The sequence below is a fragment of the Vipera berus genome (assembly GCF_964194415.1).
Source record: "Vipera berus genome assembly, chromosome: 1".
NCBI lineage: Eukaryota > Metazoa > Chordata > Lepidosauria > Squamata > Viperidae > Vipera > Vipera berus.
The window spans coordinates 28,280,141-28,304,501 of NC_138202.1; the positions used below are offsets into that span (position 1 = coordinate 28,280,141).

General features: G+C 40.1%; 2 protein-coding genes across 2 annotated transcripts in view; one reads left to right on the forward strand and one right to left on the reverse strand.

The window, feature by feature from the left end:
- LOC308664632 (protein SIX6OS1) overlaps nucleotides 1-5,965 on the reverse strand; it is a gene marked incomplete at both ends in the record, with an annotated part of 38,565 nt that extends 32,600 nt beyond the window's left edge. Inside the window, 2 exons of the mRNA XM_081322046.1 lie at nucleotides 5,279-5,336; nucleotides 5,893-5,965. Of these exons, the coding sequence (XP_081178172.1) occupies nucleotides 5,279-5,336; nucleotides 5,893-5,965 (131 nt within the window). The remainder of the gene's footprint in view (nucleotides 1-5,278; nucleotides 5,337-5,892) is intronic.
- Nucleotides 5,966-7,784: 1,819 nt separating this feature from the next.
- SIX6 (SIX homeobox 6) lies at nucleotides 7,785-17,663 on the forward strand (the record flags this gene model as incomplete). Its single annotated transcript, XM_081314475.1, has 2 exons — nucleotides 7,785-8,443; nucleotides 17,486-17,663. The coding sequence occupies exons 1-2, from the start codon at nucleotides 7,872-7,874 to the stop codon at nucleotides 17,661-17,663; spliced, it is 750 nt and encodes a 249-aa protein (XP_081170601.1). The 5' UTR covers nucleotides 7,785-7,871.
- Between the last annotated feature and the right edge of the window lie 6,698 nt (nucleotides 17,664-24,361).

Below are 24,361 nucleotides of genomic sequence, written 5' to 3' on the forward strand. Positions count from 1 at the left end.
AATATTTTGCTTTTTTAATAGTTATTATTTGATTTATTTTACAGGTGAGTTCATTTATTATTTATGAGAGGATTCTTCTTATTTGGTTTTTTTATTGTTATGTCCCCAGAGCCTTTGTAAATAATCAGCATAAAAATAAAGTTTATGTTAGTGTTTTCTGTTTGCGTGTGTGTATGTGTTGATGTTACCCTGACAATAGCATAGAGTCAAGCAGAATCAGTCAAGCAGAAAGACAGATAATTACCTTCCAAGGTCACATATGAATTACAAATAATATACAGCAAATTAATTGTGGAACTGCCTATGACAATAGCAATGTTGTAAATGTTATTAACAAAGAATATCAACTAACTGGCCAATCATAAATTGCTTTTAATTGCACTGATTAAATGATTATCAAAATATACAACCAATATACAGCCAAATAATAATATATATTCTTATATTTACCATATATACTCACATATAAGCCCATCCATAGATAAACTAAGCCTCCAATTTTTAACCAAGAGACTGCATTACCTGTGGACAAGTCAACTTTCAAAATTTTCATTTTTAAAATTTTTTACAATTGGTCTGTCTGTAGGTAGTGCATGGTTCATCCATGTTTCATGTTATTTTGATTAAAAATTTGATGGTCAGTTTATCTGTGAATGGGCTTATCTAAAGACTTACTTATTCCAGCAGTCCGGCCTGGCCTGATAGCTCTGATAGCTCTAATTGGGGTCCCAGTTTGTTTTGTTCTGATTATTGTTTTCAATACTGTTTCGTTTTGTTGCCTATCTTACTCTGTACACCGCCCCGAGTCCCTCGGGAGAAGGGCGGTTTATAAAAACAAACAAACAAATAAATAAATAAATAAAATATCAGTGCTTAAAGAAAGTACTACAATAATGCATATACTCAAGGATAAGCCAAACCCAGTCCTTTGATGTTTTTCAAGATTATATTTTTTTAAAACAGACCTAGAAAATCTCTTTTGGTTACTGGGAGAGACTGCTAAAAATTGTATCTGTATTTTGGTAGAGTTCAACATCCCAAATAAAGGACAAGGAAAGTTAAATTAATCAAGAACATTTTATGAAATACAAGAAAAATAACAAGTGGTGTTTTATTGAAGCAAAGAAATACCAAGAATATGCTGATTATTAAACCATTGCTTTAATACCATTCTTAAAATCTCAAGAGTGACTTTCCAATTACATAAAACTATCATCTTTGCAGTACTCCAAGCTCAATACACCAAAGCTAAAGCTCTTTACAATATGAAAAAATCCATATTTTAAAAATGTAATTCAACATGACATTGAGATGTTTAATGTCTTTTCAAAATCATATTAACATACAATATATATTGAGACTAAAACCCAAGTATAACAGAACAAAATCAAATGATATAAGTTAAATATTGTTTCCATTGCCAATATAAAAAGTTTAAATATTCTTTGGATCCAAATAATATTGTCTGATGAATTAGTTTTATTAATATTTCATATTTTTAATACCTGGGCCTATTCACCCTCCAAAACTGGATATCCTAATTATTCCTTCCACAGATCAGCTCAAATATATAGATAATACTAAATATATTTCACTTTTTAAAACACTGTGAAACTGACTTCCATTCAAGGACAGCATCTCTTTCAGAAACTAAAATTACAAGTAGCTGAGAGACTGCTAAGTATAGGCCAAACTGTTCAGTAAATGCATGTTTCAATTGTAATATTGTATATATTGCTAAGCATATGTATCTACTGTATTACTAAGACAATTTAAAGAAAAGATCTTTGTTTAGCCCAAGCGTTCCTACAGAACATCTTTTCTATTTCAGATTTGAGTTATAACGCAATATCAGCCTCACATGTGATTCAAGATCATATCATATCCACTTATCTATTAATAACCAAATATACCTTGAGTCTTTCAAAGCTTCTTCCTAGGGTGCTACATAGTTGATCTATTACCACTGCCTTGACAACCTTTCAAAAAAAGAAAGATTGAAGAATAGCCATGAGTTACCTAGGATTTCAGGATCCAAAATTGGCCTCAGAGAAAGGGGCACACTACCACCCACCCTTTCCAGTTTGTTGGCAGCTGCCTCTCACATAGGGAGTTGTTAAACTCATATCCATGCAATGCAGTCTCTTTAAACCCACCATTTCTTTGAAATACAATGTCACCTCATTTTATTTTTTTAGTTCTTCCCATCATGACCTGTCCCATACTGCTGGCAAATACAACTAGATAGAACCAGCCTTGTTTTTTGTTCTGGCAATGCCTACTTGTTTGTATTATTTCTTTGGAAGGCCTTCACGGAAAACGAATTGCTGACTGAAACATATCAGCAAGGAATTGTGTAGAAGGGTAATACAATAGGTACAAGCTTGTATTTACCAAACATCCCAATAAATGTCTGCTGAAGATCTTATGGATCATTTCTCTGCTTCATTTAACAAATGAATAAGAAAAAGATCTTCCAAATTGTGGAAACAGTTAAAGAAAAAAAATGGCTGCCAATGCAGAAACTGATTTAAAGATGATATATTAAAAGTGTGCATATACTCACACTCATGCTTGAGGGAGAGGTATGTCAATGCAGTCACCAGATATGAGGAGTGTCTTCACCCCATACTATTAGTCAGATTTGATATGTTATATTGAAATAGGCAAATTTAGTATACTATATTATGCAAATACTTAATGCAACCACTTGGGTCTATTTAACCTAGGTGTGGGTGGGGTCCTTGATGCTCTTTGAACTTGGTTTTTTTCTTGCAGATATTTCATTACCAAACTAGGTAAGATCATCAGTGCTAGTAAAGAATGGGGTTTGCCCTGGAAAGCAGCTAGAATGCACAATGAGTGCAAACTGAGTAAATATGCTCTGAAAATAAATATTAGGTAGTTAAATCAGAACATTTTGAACAGGAACTGAAAGTCTTTCAGTCAATTCTCTACCTCCTCGATTGTTGTTATAGTGATTGGAAAAAAATAGGGGCACTAAACAGCCAGTTCCGATAAATTAATCAGATATTTTCCCCACATACTGTAAGTAAATAAGATTCAAGATTCCTGGCTCAAGGTAAGAACCATTGATTTTAACAGGAGACATTTAAGCATGAGTTTATTCTTTAACATAAATTATTGTACTGAAATCCTTACAATGTAGTTGTACACATGTCTATTCATGTGTAGTATATTATAAAGAACTTGTTTCCAGATAAGTGTGTACACACCTGTACCCTTAGGCTGTAATAAATATAATCAAGGTTTTGTACCATCACTTGTCTTAGTCTATGCAATAACTTTGTCATTGTTTTCTGAATGATCAATGTTTACAGATAATTAAGTATACCTGCAAATATTTTGTTTCTTCTTGATCTATACCTGGATGTTCAGAAATAGAGTACATCTTTTAATAGAGAACATTCAGTACATTCGATGGAACAATCATAGTGCACCAAAGCTTATGCCAAAACTTTATGAATAAAGTGTACCAAGATTTTGTTTCTGCTACAACAGACTAACATGATTGAAGTGATACGGTGTAAAGTTACACACAAACTGTCCACAGGGGCTTTCTTCCAAGTCTTAAACTCATTTACTTCGAAGTCCAGTTTATAGGGTTTTTTCCCTAAAGCACGGTACGTGCACTCGCTTCTTGGATAAACCTATAAAAAGTAAGGTTTGTTTAATGGATCAATGGATCCTGTCCCAAAGGTGAGAGTAAATAAATAAATAAGTTGTACTGTGGTATCAATTCTTCTGAGGGATCTCTCAGTGCATTTCAGATTGAGATTAATTAAAATCTCCAGATTAATATACTTTTTCAAAGTGGGAATTCTTATGGAATTTCAATAGGCAGCATATTTTTCATGTCTCCCCCCTTTTTTTAATCCTTCCTGAAAATCATCAATATCTAACACATTCCACATAAAACACAACATGAATTAGTTATCTGCATCTGTTAATTAAATTAACCCCAAAGATTGAAATTCTACGAATATTTGTGGGAGGTGTCAAAAGGCCATTAAAATGTTTCATTTCTTCCTATTTCTTGTAGATTCAGCTTTTGATTGTTCCTTGGGATGCCATGAGTTTACTATATATATAAAAAAAGGGGTCTATACAACTTTTTAAGGCTGCAGCCCTATGGATACAGAACCTGGGAATAAGCCTTCTTGCCTGCAGTTTGAGGTTTATACCACAGAGTCAAGAAACATGCCCAGGACTGACATCTCTGTTTGTTTTAAATCCAAATACATCTGTTTGAAACGAATCGGATCGGCGAACTGCCTAGCGCGGGTCTGGCGCTTCTGCCTCCACGACGACTTTTCCCAAGTATGGGTTACGCACCCTTTCCTTCTTGACTTTTGCGCTAGCTCTCCTGACGGCGTCTATGAAAACGAGCGATACTGAAAGGCTTGCCATTCCGCTAGTTGCAAGCTTCGCATAAATGATGACAATGGCTCGGAGGGCTTTCACCCCTCCCTCCCCCCCCCTCAAGCGAACGCGGTAGATATGTGAAAATAATATCAGGCTTATCCGTCAGAATGAACGTCGGCACATAGCCAGGCGTGCAGTAATCTGACCCGACACCTCCAAACTATCTGCGCTATGTATCTGCCGCCTGATTTGCCAGATCTTCCCGAGAAAAAGTCGCCTGGTGCTTGATACTGGAGAAAAAGCGGTGGAAGAACCTCCCTCCAGCCTCAGATTTCTCTCCCCAGACAGAGATCGCTGCTCGCATCTCACTCAAGCTGGAGGTGTTTTGTTTTTTTTTTTTGTTTTTCTCACTGTAAAAAGAACACGCCAAATGATCTCCACGGCGATTGCTTTATAATTCGCATTTCTAAGGCCTCCCAACTTTTCCACGACGAGGGAAGAAATCTCTCCCCCCCCCCAAGTCTCTCATTAAGAGAACATCCCTTTTGAGAATTGCCCCCCCCCCCGCGCGCAAAGGATTAATAATAAGCAAGGCAACGTTGCTAAAAGGCTCTGCCTTAAGTTACTATTCAGTTCCTTCCCAAATATTAAGAGATGGGTGTCAGTTTTTGAACGCTGTTCTTTAATGTTCTGGGCAGGGAAAATAAGAGGTGTCTTAGATTTGCTTTTGAGGCGAGCCTTCCCGCAACCTAAGGACGCTCGGATGTGCTGAAATACGAATCCCACGGTCCCGATCAACTTGTCCCTTAATCGGAGGATGTAACCACCACCAATCTAGAAAGTACCAGCCTGGGGGCGGGGGGGGGAGGGTGTTCTAGAGTAAATCGGACACCTTGGGCAGTTTTCCTGCATCGCCTTCTCCTCCTCATCAAGTTGCAGCTCACGTCTCTCTAGAGAACGAAAACAACGAATACGAAATAATTATTTTTCTTTTTAAAAGCAACTTCCCCAAGCATTATAGTAAATGTGTGTGGGGTTGTGGTTTTTTTTGTTCATTTCGATCGAGGGATGGGCCCTTTACCTAATATTAAATTGAAGAGGGCGGAATTAATCCTTATCACTAAGATCTGCTCAATACTGTAAAAGATTTCTTTGGAAGTTGCTTGTCCTGACCTACAAATGACTTCTCACTTCTTTCCCGGATTTTCTGAATGTTTATTCGAGGCTGCTGAAGCGCAAAGATGTGATCTGAAATGGTGGGGTTGGCTGCCGGTTGAGCAGAAATTAAGGAAGCCAATGGTGTGTGTGTGTGTGGGGGGGAAAGATCCCACCAAGAAAGGTCGCTAACGGGGTCCTGGATGCCCAATGAAGAGAAAAAGCCGATGGTTTCCAAATATTCTTTCACAGTTTTAAAAATAGATTTATAATGGTTGAATCAGTATCGGAAACCTTCAACTGTTCGGGAAAGCGAATTTCAGTCTCCTGGACGGCTTCTATCTTCCTCACCCTTGGAAGTAAATTTCAAGTGTCGGTGAGGACTCACAGTCATCCAGACAAAGGTGTCTGAAGATTGAAACATCGTTAACTGGACACAATTTTGTTAGCTTGAGATGTTTCGCTGCTGATCCAAGCAGCTTCGTCCATCAGAAATTGATGAAACCCGCACAACAAATTAGCTGTTTTCTGTGTTCCCACTACAAATCGAAGTATAAGATAACTAAATGACTGGGTTTACACATCATGCTCTCACCACAAAAACATAAAACAACCTAAACAAACCAAGTTTAATATGCTGACATATAGCCAGTAGATCTTTTACTTGACTCGTAACTCATGGTCTATATAATATGAAGACAGTACAGTCATTGAATCTTAGAACTAACTTTGGTTCAGCAAGAATTACATTGGCTTACATTTATGCCTTCCATAACTGATTTTTTTTTAAAAAAAAATCTCTTGACTGAGGACCCTGCTGTAGGCTAAACGCAGGTGTGAAGTGTACGTGCGCGTGTTCGTTCATTACCTCCCCAGTATCTGGGGGCAAAACGACCCTCTAATATTCCAGCGATCCGCCACAGGTTTCCAGCCTGTTCCGCGCCAGTTGCTTCAGAACCAAGCGTTAGAATCAATAGTTGCTTCAGAACCAAGCGTTAGAATCAATACCATTTACTCCGCAGTTCACTGCCAATGGGGTTCCAGACCGAGAGGAAAGCTGAAAATGAAGAGAAAGAGCTTCATTTCCCGGACTTTCAGGATGCGTGTTTGCCAGCCCGCTACGTTAGGAAACGGACCTGGGCACAGTTACACAGCCCTCGCTTTGGCGTGCAGGAGTTTCAGGTCCTGCCACTGCCAGGTGCAAGTATAAAGTGGTAGATAATGAAAAAGTACATTCCCCCCCCCCCCCGGTTATCCTGGAGAATGCTACTAAGCTAGAGGTCTCCTGTACTGCTACCCCACCCTGTAGCGAGCAAGTTAACTGGCTGGGCAGCCTCGCCCTCTCTTGTTCTCTCACCTCTTTTCCTGCGGGATCTGTAGGAGAAACCGCGGCGTCCCCCCCGTTCCGGCCCGCACCGCCCCTTGCCGGACTACTACTTCCCCTCCGTATGACAAACGCCCCGCTCGTTTTACTCAGCCCGCAGAACCCTCTCTCCGCGTCCTTCGGTTCGACCTGGCACCCCGCGATCTTTTCTCCCCCCAAATCCGCCCCTCCCCCCCTCCCCAGCTGAACGCTCTCGACCGCTGGGAGAGACAGGAGGAGCGACCGAGCGAGAAAGATCATCCTTTTCTCTCCTAGCTCGGCTGGTGCTCCCGTGTTGGCTGGCTTTCCAGGCGTTGATTGGCAGAAGGTTGACAGTGATGGGCAGGCGCCCTTTCCATGGAAACGGAGGGGCAGCCAATCTGGCGAGGCCAATAGCAGCAAATAAGAAGCAGAAAAGGCGACGACGGCGAAGAATGTGCGGGGGGGGGGGGCGGAATCCTTGGTTGGGGGCATCTGGGGGCTTTCCTCATCCTCCCTCCCTCCCTCCTCCTCCTCCTCCCTCCCTCCTCTTTCCCTTCTCCTCCTCCTCCTCCTCCTCACACACATTATCCTCCTCCCTCCCTCCCAAACTTCAGGCCACCGACGGAGCGCGGGGCATTCTGCTTCCCAGCGCCCGAGCGCAGCACGCGTCCGGCGGCGGCGGCGGCGTTCTCCAAGCGACCGTCTGAAGGGTCGACGTGAAGGGAAGGACGGATTTTTTAAAAAAAAGTAAAATAAAATAAAAAAAAGCGAGGCGAGGCGAGAGCGGCATTGGCTTCCTGGGCTGGAGAGCCAGATCGCCGCCTTCCTGCGTCTCTGCGCTCGTCCGGGAGAAGAAGAGCGAAGAACCGGCTCAGCTGCAGGTTAAGGGGACAAGAGGCGGGCGCCGAAGGGCCGAAGCTCTCGATTAGCCGGAGCCGCGGAGGAGAAGAGGCGACTGGGCCCAGGAGCCCGCCCGGCCGCCTCCATGTTTCAGCTGCCGATCCTCAACTTCAGCCCGCAGCAAGTGGCCGGGGTGTGCGAGACGCTGGAGGAGAGCGGCGACGTGGAGCGCCTGGGGCGCTTCCTGTGGTCGCTGCCGGTGGCGCCGGCGGCGTGCGAGGCGCTCAACCGGAACGAGTCGGTCCTCCGCGCCCGCGCCATCGTGGCCTTCCACGGCGGCAACTACCGCGAGCTCTACCACATTCTGGAAAGCCACAAGTTCCCCAAGGAGTCGCACGCCAAGCTGCAGGCGCTCTGGCTCGAGGCGCACTACCAGGAGGCCGAGAAGCTCCGCGGCCGGCCCCTGGGCCCCGTCGACAAGTACCGCGTGCGCAAGAAGTTCCCCCTGCCCCGCACCATCTGGGACGGCGAGCAGAAGACCCACTGCTTCAAGGAGCGCACCCGGCACCTGCTCCGCGAATGGTACCTGCAGGACCCTTACCCCAACCCCAGCAAAAAGCGCGAGCTGGCCCAGGCCACCGGACTCACCCCCACGCAGGTGGGCAACTGGTTCAAAAACCGGCGCCAAAGGGACCGGGCCGCCGCCGCCAAGAACAGGTCAGTGGCTCAGACCCGGGACGCAGGAGGAAGGCGAACGGGGAAGGGCGGGTAGCTGAGCTCTGACCGGGATTCACACGACAGCCACGGGCTAAACCTGGGTCAGCCGTACGGTTGTTGAATGTCAAGGAGCGCGCCGTGCCCCTAAGAGAAATAAATCTTATTGCGTCCTAACTTGGTGGGCTGCTTGGCACTGCTCGTTAAATCCGCTGGATCTAAGCGTTTCCCAGCCTTATTTTAGGCTAGGTTCTCCTGTGATGGAGATCCCAGTGAGACCAGCCAAAAAGGCAAATAGGATCCATTTTCTATTTACACTTTCGGTGCGGGTGTTCGGTTTCTGTGAGTTCTGCTCCAGAATACACGTGCTTGGAACCTGGTTGTAATCCTGAGCATATTTATCTGGAAGAAAGACCATGCTCCTAACTCTTAATCAGAGGTCAGAGGAATATTCTGCACACTTGTGATATTATTATGATTATGGTCGCACAGTCGGTCAGATGGATTTTGCATTTTTGTCCACCTATTCAATATTTCTCCAGGGGCTGGGATAGGCAGATTTGTTGTTTAAATTATTATTGTAGTTATCGTTATTTGCCAAAAATGCTCAAAAGAGTCTCCTTATTTGAAATCCTGTCTCAAAAATCTTAGCTGGTTCTACAGGAACAGGAAGCGAGGAGATGAATTAGGCTCCTTCTACCATGATCATAGTAGACTGATGTCAATTTTGTTGATGTTAAAGTTTTGCTTTTATGATATAGTTGTCAACATGGAATCATAAAGTTTGACTTTGCAGGAATAGTGGTCTGTTGTAGCCTCTGGGATTTTTATTTAACAAGTCATTTTTTTAAAGGATTGCAAAGGCAGATGTGCTTGACAGTCACAGCTTTTCACTGTTGACATGTATGCAGGAGTAACCATTCTAACTGCATGCAGTTCATTTCTTTTCAAAGTAAATTTTCATTAATTTTAAATGTATTTTTATTTCCTATTGTACTAATTTAAGGAAGGATTTTTAAAAAGAATTTTCATAAGTAAATACTCCCCAATAGGGAGACATGAGTTACAATTAATATATTGCTATCTGCTTACTTTTAACAATTAAATATCAACTATCCATGGGATGAATATACAAAACTGAGAATTAATGAAATTCTGTGTAAGTATATAATGGCAGTTATTTTTATATATAATATTTTAAGGCGATGATTTGACATAGCTGAATTCCATTCTGAAGCATCTTTTAGTAGCAGGTGAAGAGATGCAGTTAAAAAACTGCAAAATGATTTTTTAAATTAACTGAAAATTCAAAGAAATTATGCCAATTGTGTAACATAAAGTTTTAAAGTCCAATGAAATGAAACATTATAATTTTTGTAATTGTAATTTTCTTTGACATTTTTCTTTTCTACTTTTATCCAACATATACTTTGAACAAAGGCAAGAACTGAAATGTAAAGCATATATGGTGTTCCAACATAACTTGATTTTATTAAAATATGGCTTACTTAGGTTTAAGATACAATCTTGCATTTTATTAGACAAATAAAGCCTTATGGCATATGTATATTCAACTGCAGCAAAACTGACTACCAACAGAGTTAAAAATAATGATATCTTATGTTTTAAAGCGTTTTATTTAAACAGCTTCAGTATAAAGCATACATCTTTCTCATGAAGCCAAATCATTATCCTTTGTTCCATTTCTGTGAAGATAGGTGGCAGCTAGGATATGCCCTTTTGGAAGAATATTAATTGTAATGGTTTGTAGAATGTAGGTGATAATGTATGTGGCTTTATGATAAAACACTTTAAGGTATGCATGCCTGTATAGGAATAAATAAGAAATAAACCAAGAAGGAAAGAATGTGCTTTAAATAAAAGCCTTGCTCTAGTAGAAGAGAATTTCTGATCCATTTAGACATGTTAATTAGCACAAATGACCTCTATTTTTCAGGAGGCAAACAATGGCTCCCCATTCAGGACTCTGTTGTGTCAAAGTGCAGGAATGTAAAACAATTTGGTCCTATTGACTTCCACAATATTCAGCTTAAATCCATGAGACATGATACGCAGCTAGAGGCTATACTAAAATACTATCTTTTCCTATATACTTCCTGGAGAAATTCTCTATTAATCCAAAGTTTACTTGGGCAATATGAATTTTTCCAGGTTTAAGTGGAATGTATTGTTCCTAACTTATAAGTTATCTCAAGGACAAAATGTATGGGAAAATTAATTTGGGGTAATACCGTCATTTAACTTCTTGAATTTTCATTAAGATTATTAATAAGAAAGCTTATTAATTATAAGCTATTTTTCATAACAGAACTGAGTAACCAAATATCACTGAGTTTAGGATTTCCCAAAGTGCAGCCTTAAGTACATGGTTTCCTTAAATCTTCTAAGACCACAAAAAGTCAGTGAAGCAAAACTATAATAAAGGCTTAGATGTTTGGTGTGGTTAGGATACAGCTAGGGCAGAGATGAAGACAAAGAATACTGTATATATTGCTTAGTTAGGTAATCATTTCCATAATTTGTCTGTGCCTGTTTTTTAAAGTAATTAAAATAAAATATTTTCTGTTCTGTAAATTTGGAAGTACAATTAAAATGGGTTATTTTTTGCTGTCTTGAAAGCTAAGTTTATAAAATATCCTTTCTTTTTCTATGGGTGTTTAGATTTTATAAATATAATGAATATAAAGAAATGTTATATAAAATAAGAGGGAATATAAAAATAAGAAGGGTTTAGAAGAGTTATTTGTACAACTGATGAGCAAGATCATTTTAAGTTTCATAGGAAGAGGTAATTGAAAGATAGTATCCTCACAATAGAAAAAACTCTTCTTAAACTCATGCACACAACTCAGTTCAATTTTCATTTAAATTATTGGAACTGGGAAGATAAACAATAGTTTGAAATAAAGAATCAAAAACTTAGTTACTTCAGATAAGATGTTAAGACTTCAGATGCATACACATATTTTTATTTATCCTTAGTGTAATCCAGAATAGATTTGAAAAATGTAATTTCAGGAAGAATTTACCCAATTAAATCTTATTTGTGGTATTCTGTTATTATTTGACAGTATAATTGTGGATATTGTTTTCACTCACATTGCCCACTTCTGCTAGATTAATATTGTTATCTTCTTTGTTCTAAGAGCAGTAGTCAGGCATAACAGCAATTATAGCTTGATAAAAGCGTGAGATAATAGTAATACTAGAAATGTATTCTATACACATATTTTATTTCAGCTCTGAATGTTTTTTCCCTTGAAACAATTTTTACACCATTTTCTTAAATACCTTGATAGGTATATTTTTAAAAAGGTGTTTTGCATTTTTTTGAGTAGCATATTTATTCCTCAGACATATCTATGACGTGAAGTTTTGTTAATACTGAATTTACATGTGAATTGTTATTTGCAAAAAAAGAGAAAACATCAATATTTTTATATGTTATTGTGGGACATGTGTAGCCATTATAATTGGCTACATAAAATATCATATTGTAACAGGTCTCAAAATGTATTTTTCATATTCCTTCATGTATCCTATAATAAACCTTCTAGATATTCCAGATATTACTGACTTTCAATCTTCTAGTATTATATAGGAATTATTTCAAATAAAAAGCAAATGGTTATATAAGATCTTAATTCAAGTGGAAAAACCTAATAAAACCATATAATTATATTCATATATAATGAAAACAGGAGAGGTTATAAAACAAAGCATTTCTAATAAACCCATTTCTATAATGCCTTCTAAGAAAGAAGCAGCCAAGATATTGTGACACTGCTAAAAATACCAGTACAATGCAACAACCAAAACATCATTTGAAGATATAATATAAATATTGGGGGAGAACCATCCAATTCTTAGAATAGCATAGCAGGGACTGTAAAATGGTTAGAGGAAATATTTGAAAATCAGGGGTGCAGAGAAAATTTAATTCTTTATCTGTGATGTGTTTTAACACATAGATAGGTATATCCGTCCCCTGATATCTCCATTGATCCACAGGTCTAAAAGTGATATATAAGCATTTCTCCCATCAAGTTCTCATATCCACATCTCACTTACAAAGTGGACAGCAGGGTAAGGCATAGAGAGCGGATAGAGTGTTGGAGTTTATTGTTGATGGACAATTTAATCTAGGGGAATGTGGGGTATCTGCATATGGCACCTGGACCACAAACTGAGGGCAAGCATGGTATAATAGTTAAAATATTGGAAAAGGATTGGGGATGCCCACCTCGGTTCTAGATCACCCTCAGCCAAAGAGGGTCACTAGATTGGATGACTCTGGGTTAATTGTTCTTTCTCTATCCAACTATCTCAGAGAACTGTTGTGTGTGTGTGGGGGGGGAATAAGAGAAGGAAGATGGAAGTATGCTGCCTTGATCTCCTGAATGAAAGACGGAAGACAGAATACAAATAAAACATATAGTGTAGACTCTATAGTTTAAACACATAGTTGTGTCAACCATAGTCCCTCTTTTATGCCCTTTCAGTTACTGTAGCTCTTATTTAGAACATTGTACCATTACTGATATTAAAATAAATAAATTCAGCCATTATGCCAGTCATCTACATAGTGGAGAGGTACCATCTTCTCTCTCGCCTTCAGTGATTGATTTTACCCAGTCTTGTGGGTAAATATCAAATAGGGGAGAGAGGGGGTAGTTAATAGACTTTTATGCTCAGCAATTTATTTGTAATAGAGGAGAGTTAGCCAGAGAAGCCTGCAAGAATATTCTCTGTTTTATTTATGCCTGTCCTCTGATTCTCAGACATATCCAAACTTTAAAGGAAGAAATTCTCTTTTGCTATCTTGGCGACAGATATATTTATTTTTTATATAATGATTAATTTTTGATCTATTCAGAACATATCCTAGAAGGAGAGAAATAAGAGTTTAATATCATCTATGGTGAATGTGGTCTGTCTTGCTTTGAAGTTAAGAGGTACAGTAGATGTTAGCAAGGATAGAGATTATATATGAGGAGACAGAGAAAATGAACATTGATCACACAGAGAGTTGCATTGTGTAAGAGAAACTGGTGTGGGGAAAATAGGGCAGAATGTAAAGATATTTTGTGATGCAAAGGTGAGATTTTTTTGCAAATGAGGTCTGTAAGGGACATTAAGCACTGTAAGAAACAGTATGTATATTGGATTCCAAAAATGACTGGCAAGTATTAGAAGTGTAGGAAATCTCTCCTCCCAAAACAAACCTCCAAGCAGCTTAGCTGGAAACACTATTTACTATGGGCCACTCCCCATCATTGAGTTAAAGTGCTATCCATCTACCCTTGAGTTGGCATTTAACAACATCAGAATAACAACTACTGACCCCCCCCCCCATGTCAATCCCTATTGTATTGTATTGTATCTGTTCCTAGGCTTTGCCAAATGATGCTGCACTGTTTTGAGAGTATCAGTCATAATAGGATTGGTGACTGAAAAGTTCTGCTCTGGTCCACTTTCAGCATGTCATCAGCCAGTGGGAAAACCATCCATCATTTAGGGCACTGTAGCAAAAAACAATTCAGTGGTGTCCAACTCTTGGCGACTTTATAGGCAATTGCTCTGCAGGCTATCCTGTCAAGCACAGCTTCTTTCAGTTGTTGGATGTTCATCTCTGTATCACAGCAAAGATATGGTGGTTTATTTCAGGATTCTGGATTGTTTCCCCCCCACCCCCGCCAACCAGTCATCCCATTTGATCATCCCCCCAATAAAATGAAAGATATGGGGGTATATTATAATAATAATACGTTGGAAGGGACCTTGGAGGTCATCTAGTCCAACCCCCTGCTCAGGCAGGAAACCCTATACCATTTCAGACAAATGGCTGTCCAGTCTCTTCTTAAAAACCTCCAGTGTTGGAGCATTCACCACTTCTGGAGGCAGGTTGTTCCACTGGTTAGTTGTTCTAACTGTCAGGAAGTTTCTCCTTAGTTCTAGGTTGCTTATCTCCTTGGCTAGTTTCCATCCATTGCTTCTTGTCCTGCTTTCAGGTGCTTTGGAGAATAGCTTGGCTCCCTCCTCTTTGTGGCAGCCCCTGAGATATTGGAACACTGCTATCATGTCACCCCTCACCCTTCTCTTCGTTAAACTACACATACCCAATTCCAGCAACCGTTCCCTATATGTCTTAGCCTCCAGTCCCCCAATCATCTTTGTTGCCCTTCTCTGTACCCTTTCTAGAGTCTCAACATCTTTTTTACATCGTGGTGACCAAAACTGGATGCAGTATTCCAGGTGTGGCCTTACCAAGGCATTGTAAAGTGGTATTAGTACTTCACGTGATCTTGATTCTATCCCTCTGTTAATGCAGCCTAGCACTGTGTTGGCTTTTTTGGCAGCTGCAGCACACTGCTGGCTCATATTTAAGTGATTGTCCACTAGGACTCCGAGATCTCTCTCACAGTTACTACTATTGAGCAAGGTACCACCTATACTATATCTGTGCATTTGATTTTTCCTGCCTAAATGTAGAACCTTACTTTTTTCACAATTGAATTTCATTTTGTTAGATAGTGCCCAGTGTTCGAGTCTGTCCAGATCCTCCTGTATCTTAAGCCTATCTTCTGGAGTATTGGCTATTCCTGCCAGCTTGGTGTCGTCTGCAAATTTGATGAGTTCCCCATCTATCCCCTCATCCAAATCGTTAATGAAGATGTTGAAGAGCACTGGGCCCAGAACAGAGCCCTGGGGCACCCCACTACACACTTTCTTCCATGTAGATGCAGTTCCATTAAGGACAACAGCTGAGTACGGCCTGTCAGCCAGCTACGAATCCATCTGGTGGTGATGCTATCTAACCCACATTTTTCTATCTTATCAAGTAGTAGGTTGTGATCTACTTTATCAAATGCCTTACTGAAGTCCAAGTAAATTATATCTACAGCATTCCTCTGGTCCACTAGTTTTGTCACTTGGTCAAAGAATGCAATAAGATTTGTCTGGCATGATCTGTTTTTGACAAACCCATGTTGGCTTTTAGTGATAACTTTGTTCGCATCAAGGTGTTCGCTGATTTGTTGTTTGATTATCTTTTCCAGAATCTTCCCAGGTATTGAGGTCAGGCTGATAGGTCTGTAGTTTCCTGGATCTATTTTTTCCCCTTTTTTGAAGATGGGAACTACATCAGCTCTCTTCCAGTCCTCTGGTAGTTCCCCAGTGCTCCAGGATCTTTGAAAAATATAGTTCAGTGGTTCTGAGATCACCACTGCCAGTTCCTTGAGAACCTTGGGGTGTAATCTGTCTGGTCCTGATGATTTCAACTCATCTAGGCTGGACAGGTGCTCACTTACCATTTTCTTGCCTATCTTAACTTGCGTTTCTATTCTGTTTTTTATGGCACTGGTTTTGGTAGGTTGGACTGTTTTTTTCCCTTTGTGTAAAGACAGATGCAAAAAACAAGTTAAATAGTTCTGCTTTCTCCCTGTTGCTTGTCACCTTCTTGCCACTTTCCCCCACTAATGGACCAATCATTTCCTTAACTTTTTCTTGTTTCTTATATGTTGAAAGAAGCTTTTTTTGTTATTTTTGACTTTGGTCGCAAGCCTTAGTTCATTTTGAGCCTTAGCTTCCCTCACTTCATCTTTGCAGGCACTGAGCCACTATACCTGTAATATTTGTAGTAAATCAATGATTAAAGCTTCATATTGAAGAGGAAGAAACAAAAGGAAAAGCTGTCAAAATGTAATTGTGTGGAGTCTTAATATTTTACACTATGTTTATTCTAATATACTATTGTGTTCAATACATTAGCATCTAGGATAGATATAACATGCCAGCTTTTATTATACTTGTGCTCAGATTGAGTAACCGGAGGGCCATAGATATCTCCCATTGACTAGCCATGCTCCTTGCCCCATCTGACTTATGATTATAATTTTTTTAGAAAAAAAAGGGGAAGCACATATATTTCCTATTCAAAAGATTTCCAAGATGATAATTATCTCCAGGGCTAGTTGCTGATAGGACCAAAACATATCATGTTCCGTCTCTATCTCACTACGCCAAAAACAACTGTATAAGTAGCAGTTCCAAGCCAGCCTTATTCCACCAATAGTTAATCATGCTTAGACCTAATTAACAGTGGGATAGGGAGCACAGGAAATCTGAGGACTAGGATCAATTAATATTTTTTTAAAGAAATCTCCAAAGAAGCAGTGGCAAACTATTTTCTTAATGTTGCCAAGAAAGCTACACAAACGTGTACTGGTAATCATGAACATTGACTGTAAAAATGCATCCTATCTGACAACAAAACTATACATTTTGTGTATAATTTCTATATGTGAGACAGAACATTCAGGGAAGATATTGGAACTTTGTGTTGAAAATAAGTTTCTGCAACCTCCTGTCTGTAACCGGGCCATGTTTGGGTTATATTGTAGCAGCCATTAAGAGGGGAGATGGTGTGCAGGCTTGTCTTAAGAAAGGGGGGGGTATGATTTTGTAGTAACCTTGAAGGCAGAATGATGCTAAGTGGGCTAAATGGTGGAGATGATAAGGCAGCAGTAGGTGGAGGAAGGGGAGAATGTGGTCTTTGGGTGAGGGGGACAATGCAGAGGATTTTTTTTTTTAAAGCGAGGGTACTGCTCTTTGGACTTTTCAACATGGCGGGATTGTCATCAAAATTATATCTGAGTACTGAAATGAAGAGACTGATCAATATGTTTCATGCAACACAAAGTGATTAGTGCAGACACAATCAGTATCTTAGTCTTTCCCATGCAATCCATCCTGTTGACTCAACGGAGAAAAAGCAGTGGAGGGGAACAATAACACAGACGTGGTTATGAGTGGCGTATTCCATTCGGGGGGGGTCTTAACTCGGCCCTGGATCCGAACACCGGCGGAGAATTCCGCGGGCCAGGAGAGGGGCAGAAGCCAGCATTGGGGAGCGGGATTCGTAACGCAGAAGCAGGGAAAGGAGGCCGGGCGGAGGGCGGGTTGCCTTTCGTGGCCACCGCCGCTCGAGTCACGACCGTTTCTCTTCTCCTTTCCCCCTCGCAGGCTCCAGCAACAAGGCCTCTCCTCCCAGGGTGCGGGGCGGTCGCTGCCGTCGGAGGAAGAGAGCGCGGGCGAACCGCCGCTCGGCGCCGTCGCCAGTCCCGCCGCCAGCCTATCCAGTAAAGCCGCCGCTTCCTCGGCCATCTCCATCACCTCCAGCGACAGCGAAGGCGACCTGTGAGCAGCAGAAAAAGGCCCCGCCGAACCTGCGTGGATTACAGCGCGGAGCCTGCGGACCGAGGGGGGGACCTGGCGAGGACGCAGAGATACACCGAGGGCGGCCCCCGAAACATTACAAGGCCAGCCCTCCTCGCTCGCCGGCTTCAGCCCTTGGCCTTGTCCGCAGTCCGCGCCTAAGAAACCCGGGCAACAGGCCCTGCCGAGGGAGAGACTCCGAAGCCTTGAATTCTTCAAGCAGGAGCTATTGGAAGGTGTGGAGTCAAACAAGGGGCGCGCGGGTCGTAGAAAGAGTGACACACCTGCGTCGCCTACTGGAATCAAATATAATACAAACATAATACACTATAAACTATAATCTTATTATTTTCCCTCTCGGAATATCCGACTACAAAGACAGTGATTTTTGTTTATTTTGTTTTTTTTATATACATACATACATATATATATAAATATAAATATAAATATTTTATATAATGTTTATTGAGTTATTTAAATTGCTCCGTTGGTAGATTGTCTTATTTGGTGACCATAATAATCATTATTAATATTGTTATTATATGGGGCGGTGCCTATGTGAATAACTGACACTGTATTTCATTTCCTCCATTTGTGGAGCATGTGCAGGATCTGATATTGTATGGAGAAGAAGGGCAGCCAGAAAACAGAAAGAACAAATTAAACCAGTATAGTAATATATTCGGTGAGCAAAATAAATTCTGCTATTCCCTTCATTGTGTTAAAAATTCTTAATCTTGGAAAGAACAGGTATTGAGAAGGGTGGGTGAGTAACAATGTGAGAAAGGTAGCTAGAAACAATACCTGGCAAGAGGGAATTTGCAAAATAGCTGCGTTTGCTTACTTTATTCATTATTAATTGTCTCATTGGGGCTATTCAATCAATTCTTTAATGGATTCATTCAATGCAAAATTATATACTAGCCATAGGGACTGAGTTTGCATAAACACACCCACACTACAATGTGGAAGAACAGTTCATTCACTTATTTTGTTGAGCACACAGCTAGTAGACAGTAGATCCTTTTCCTATTTAAGCAACACTTGTTCACTTCAGTTTGGTGGCTTGGTGGTTGGAAGTTCATTTATAAAGAAAATTATTGCTCTGTGGTCATTGCTGAGTCCTCCCTGCCACTACCCAGGATTTTATGATTTAGGAATAAAATGATCTTACCAGCCAGATTGAACCAGAGATAAAGGAAGAGAAGAACATAGAAGGAGAGGACAGAAATGCATTTACATTTAAAAAAACCCAAAGCTAAGTAAATCTTTTAGCATCCTGGAAAGAGGATACAATCCATTTTAGCATATTACTTGCAATAAGCCCCCTTAAGTCAATAGGATATTCAACCTCTAAGTAATCATGCCTAGGTTTGGAAAATATACATACATACATACATACATACATACATACATACATACACACAGACACATACACACATATACACACACACACACACACACACATACATATACATACATGCATGCATACAGAAAGTAAAGGGGTAGATGCGATGATAAGTCTTTTTCACTTTCAAATTCCTAAATCCCAATTATATGAAGTAGTCATTAAGACCAGGGTTACAAAATTAATCCTTCTAAATACTATAAAATATAATCCCTTTTCAGTATGGAAAATGATACAGAATTGCAATTGTACTTCATTTTCTGTAAAAAATCTTTTCATGGCTATTGAGAAAAAAAAATTAACCTGGCCAATATCAGGATCCAGGTATTTTCTGTTATTCATTTCAGGGTTTAATAGGTATTAACCTGAAAAATGCATGGACCACTTTAAAAATATGCTGTATAAATATGGTATACAATGTGATTTACTGTATACTGTTATCTACTTAGCAAAATTAATACTATATTGTTTCATGCTTCAATAGTTTTTCTATGTACTAACTGCATAGGATCAGTCCAGGGAATGGTACAATCCTATGACCATGGGATCCTAGGTGTATGTACTCAAGAAAAGAAAATGCAACACCCTGAAGTAGGTAAGTGTAGGATTGCATCATTACTTGTAAGTGTCTTTGAAGTATTGTAACTTCCTTCCATGTAAGCCTACATAAAATAGGGTTGTACCGTCAGATACAAAGCATCAGTCTTTAAAATCAAGCTTTTATTTTCATTCAGAGATAAAGCGTGTTGCTGCTCCCCATTACCTACCCTATAAATTATTCTTGCTAATGTTAAAAAGTGATACTGGTTTTATTGTATTTCTATTCTGTTTCTTTTCCCTTCCACTTTGGAATTAAAATTTCATGAGGCAGAACCTGAGTGTCCCCATCCAGGCTACGTTCTGATGCTGTGTTTCTTTATTGGAACAAGAAGCTGATTCTATAACACACACCAGAGCCTTTTTTAATGAATGAGCATCTTTGTGAGCTGGTAGATACAGTATCTACCTAGCTTCACAACTCCATTGAGACAAAGTCCTCAATTTTTTTTAACCTGCTTTGGGTCAGACTAAGAGGTGCAGAGGCAGGCAGGAACCTGGCTTGTTGGGTGGATCCCCCCCCACTGCCTAACGTGCCCAGATTTGGTGGAAGAAAGCAAAAGGCCTTTAGCAGGAGCACCAGCTAAGCTGCTTTAGTGTGTGTGTGTGTGTGGGGGGGGTTCTCCTTCCCCAGCCAAGGGATTTCATACCATTACAGAGTTTGAGCACTGATCTTTAAATCACTTGAGCTGTGCTGTTTCAGTCTTGTTTTTCTGTGGTTTTTCTTCTTTTTTTTAAAATAAGCTGATTCTTGCCGTTTGATTTCTTTTCGCTGGGAAAAGACAGGGAAGAAATGACAGGCAGGGTACAGAGCCAAGGTCTTTTAGAGAGGTTACTGGAAAGCTACTGCTTAGAAGGCCATGTTGTATATTCTAGTATTTCCCCACTTACTTGGAAATAAATTCCATTATTATTCAGATGCTTCAATTCTGTTTCTGGGGGCTGAATTTGCAGTATCACTCCTATTTTACTACTGCAAGTAAAAGGCTACAGGCCAGCTAAAACGGGTGTAGGCTGGTTGCCCATGTATCAGTCAGAACATCTCTTTTCTTTTTAATTTAAAGAAAATAGAAGGTAGCAAGCTGGAATACCCCCTCCAAGAACTGCTTACTTGGGGAGTAAGTTGTATTGGGTGCAACAGTGTTCACCTTTGACTGAGTAGCGGATAGCATTATCTTGCATACCTTGCTGTCGAGATAAGCATCATCATCATCCTGTATATAGAATGAATCTTCAGAATCCCTTGTCTTAAAATCACACCTTATGCAAGGCAATATTGAAATATCTGCTGGGAGTGGACGGGAAACATGCTGAGGAATCTACTTAATGACACCTAGCAAAGCAAATCATTTTTAATACATTAAAGAATGCAATATAATACAATCAAATAATTAAAAATCACCCATTTATTATAATACATACTTTAAATTATTTATTTATTTGAAGTTAAGCCAGGTTTATTCCCTTAAAAGGTCTCTTACTGAACTTTTCATCCAACTTTCTCTCACGGTCAATGGAAAAGAGATCTAATGTTGCAGAATATAAACCAAAGTGGGGTTCTCCTTTAGCATGAATTTAGAGACGTGTCTGTCTATGGTGCTGAATCATTCTACTATCCAAAGAGCAGAATCTAGTTGTAATTCAATAATTCAAATTAATTTATTGTAATGCTAAAGTAATTATTTTCTTTCAGTATATAATTCAGTTAGTATGTAACCCAGTTTTTTCCCCAATTCTGAGCCAAAGCTGATAAATAAGAATGATCCAGTGTAATAATAATATAACTCTGAATAGGATAACAATCCCTTTGCTTGCCTTTTAATACAGTACATGCAGGATAATACACTGTCCAGCCTAGCAGATCCTTTTGGTAAACTAATTGCTAGATGTAAAATCAGCAAACTCTCTGGGGAAATCTCATTGTGAGTGGGGAGATCCCTAGCAGGTCTTGGATTCTAGCCAAGTGGCATTGGCATTAAACAGAGTGTAGATCAGGGGTTCCCAACCCAGGGGTGCGAGACGATATTCCAGGGGGTGCAAAAACTTGGGTTTTCAAAATTATAATGCGTATGTATAATTCTGCTGTTACTTTGAACTTTTATAAGGGGTGTGAGAATATATCAGAGGCGTTCTAGGGGTGTGGGGTATAGAAAAGGTTGGGAGCCACTGGGGTAGATTAATGTATTGATCTCTGCCTTTGCTGCTTGAACTCCTACTGAATCTGGATTTGAAGATCAAGAGAAGAGTTTCTCTCAAATGTTGGATGCAAGATACTGCCAAAGGGCATTGAAATAGCTTACCTCTTTCCACTGTTCATAGAAGAGAAGGCAGTTTTGTCAAAATTCTTTGTTGTATAATCAAAACCAAGGAGTTAGGATCAGAGACACTGAAGTGCATATTAAACCTGCCGCAAAATGTTGCAACATGGAAACACTTTTGTTTGGCGCCCTGTGACCTTCTCTCGAACACCCTATAACATTGCCATCCCTCCCCTTTTTCAGGCTTCACTTCTCCAACATCATGCAGCATTCCCATCAGCAGCAGCATGTTCACCCATCCCTAAGCTGCATCTTCCTGATTTAGGATTCCTCATCCTAATCATTTGTTTACATTCCTGCCTATGCTCCCAAACTTTGAAAGGCTCCCCTTTGTTTACAGTGGACACTTTTTGACTGCACCAGAGATCCCTTTGGTAGCTCCTAGTTGACCTTGACTGATTTCGAAACAGCTAAGCAGGTGAAAGTCTCCTTAGTGCTTGGATAAGAGAACATCAGGAAACTTCATTTTATTTTATATTCATTGTACATAATTTATACTTTCATATTGTATGCTGAACAGGGAAGCTGAAAAGATATTCCAGAAGATGGCAGTAGGAACTCACTTCCCTGTTGTTCTCAAGAACACATATTCATTAAGGTATCAGATATTGGGGAATCTTCATTACTACATACAGTAGATGCAGAGACAATTCTTTGCATAGCCCTTTACTGATACTTTCCCTGTCTTTATGCACTTCAACAATAGTGAGACTGCAACTCTCAGAATTTCTACCCCATGCTAGCTACGTGTTCAGTGAGCTGCAGTCTCAGGATCTCTGGAAGAGACCAAGTTGGAAAAGCTACTCTGCTGCATGTGTAAGAGAGGATTTTAAAGAGCCATTTGCTTCATCTGGAGGTAAGAAGTTGTAATATACAATAACAAGGAGGTTAAAGACTGTTGCTGCTTTGACTGAAGGACTGGAGTATTAGGGGTGGACTTGCCACTTTTTACAAACATTCCCCCTCCTGTTGTTTAAGAGGAAAAATAAATAAATTGCAGAAATTAACTGCCTTTATCCTTGCCGCTGAAAAACTTCACATCTGTAAAAATACCTCTAAGAGGTAGGCTTTGCTTCTCTCATTCTTTGAATGGGGCATATGTTTGTCTGGGTTAAAATGATGGAACACATTGACTTGATATAAAATGAATTGCTGCGATCAATACACGAAACTAAAATTAGCCTTAAAGGATGAAATAGTCCATTCCGTCAAATTGCAGGGGAAAATACACAAGAGACCTTCCTTGAGCAGAAGGAAGACAGGAACTGGTTATTTACATTAAACAAAGCAAGGTTTGCCAGAAGTCTGCCTTGACCTGTCTCTCTTTAGCCAAACAAAGAGGAAAATATTGTATCAAAAGTAACCTGAATAGGGAGGGAGGAGAAGTGAAACAGCTTTTCCCCTCTATTCAACCAGTTGAATACTTCCGTTTCTTTTGAGAAGGAGAGCAGGCTCTAGCCATGCCTGAATGGGAAAGTCTTGTAAGCTGTCAAACGGCTCAGGGTAATAAGCACTAATGAGAGGGTTTGCAGTTCTCCCTGGGACAAAAGGGGCCTGGGAGGGTTCTATCAGGACTGAATAGCCGGTAGGTTTGGGGAAGAGATTGGGGGGGGGGGGTGAGTTAGCTGTCAATGGATAGATTTTTCAGGGAGCAAAGGGGGGAAAAAGGGAGACAGGAGTCTTGGCTTGGTGCAGCTGTGCACAGAAGCTGTTCCCCTTAACAGACAGCCTCTTAGCCCCTTTTACCTCCTGCAGGGCAGGGCTAAAGCAGACAAAAGCAAGCTTGGGACCACCAGATAAACAAAAGGGGAAATAAATTTGGGTTAAATACACACACACATGACACACATATGCAGACAGCAGTGATCCTCAAGGCAGTTAAGCAGAGACACACAAATGGAAAGTCAAATGAGCCCTATAGATTTAAACCAAGATAGATTAATTTAGGAACAGAGGAGAGGATATAATGCTCCTATTAGAAAGCAGAGGGATGTCCGTAATACAAACACTCATTTCTTTTTTTCTTACTCTTTTGCTGCTGTCACAAATTGATTCCGAAGGTGGTCCCAGAGAAGTGGTTGATCCTGGACCAGAGTCAGTATTTGAATCCCTGCTTGTTTTGTTGAATTATTTGAGGCCAATCACAATGGCTCAAGCCATTCTACCTTTCATGCTCATTATTACAGCCATCACAGGAAGCAGCTCATATAGAAGGAAGGGCAGCTAGAACACTTGGGATAGGTCAAGGGGTTTTCCTGTTGGATTCTAAAAGCTACAATTTGTGTTTATTTATTTGTCCTTCAAGGGCTGCAGGTGACATGGCTGGTCATATGGTCTTAGGAATAGAATGGCCAGGTCTGA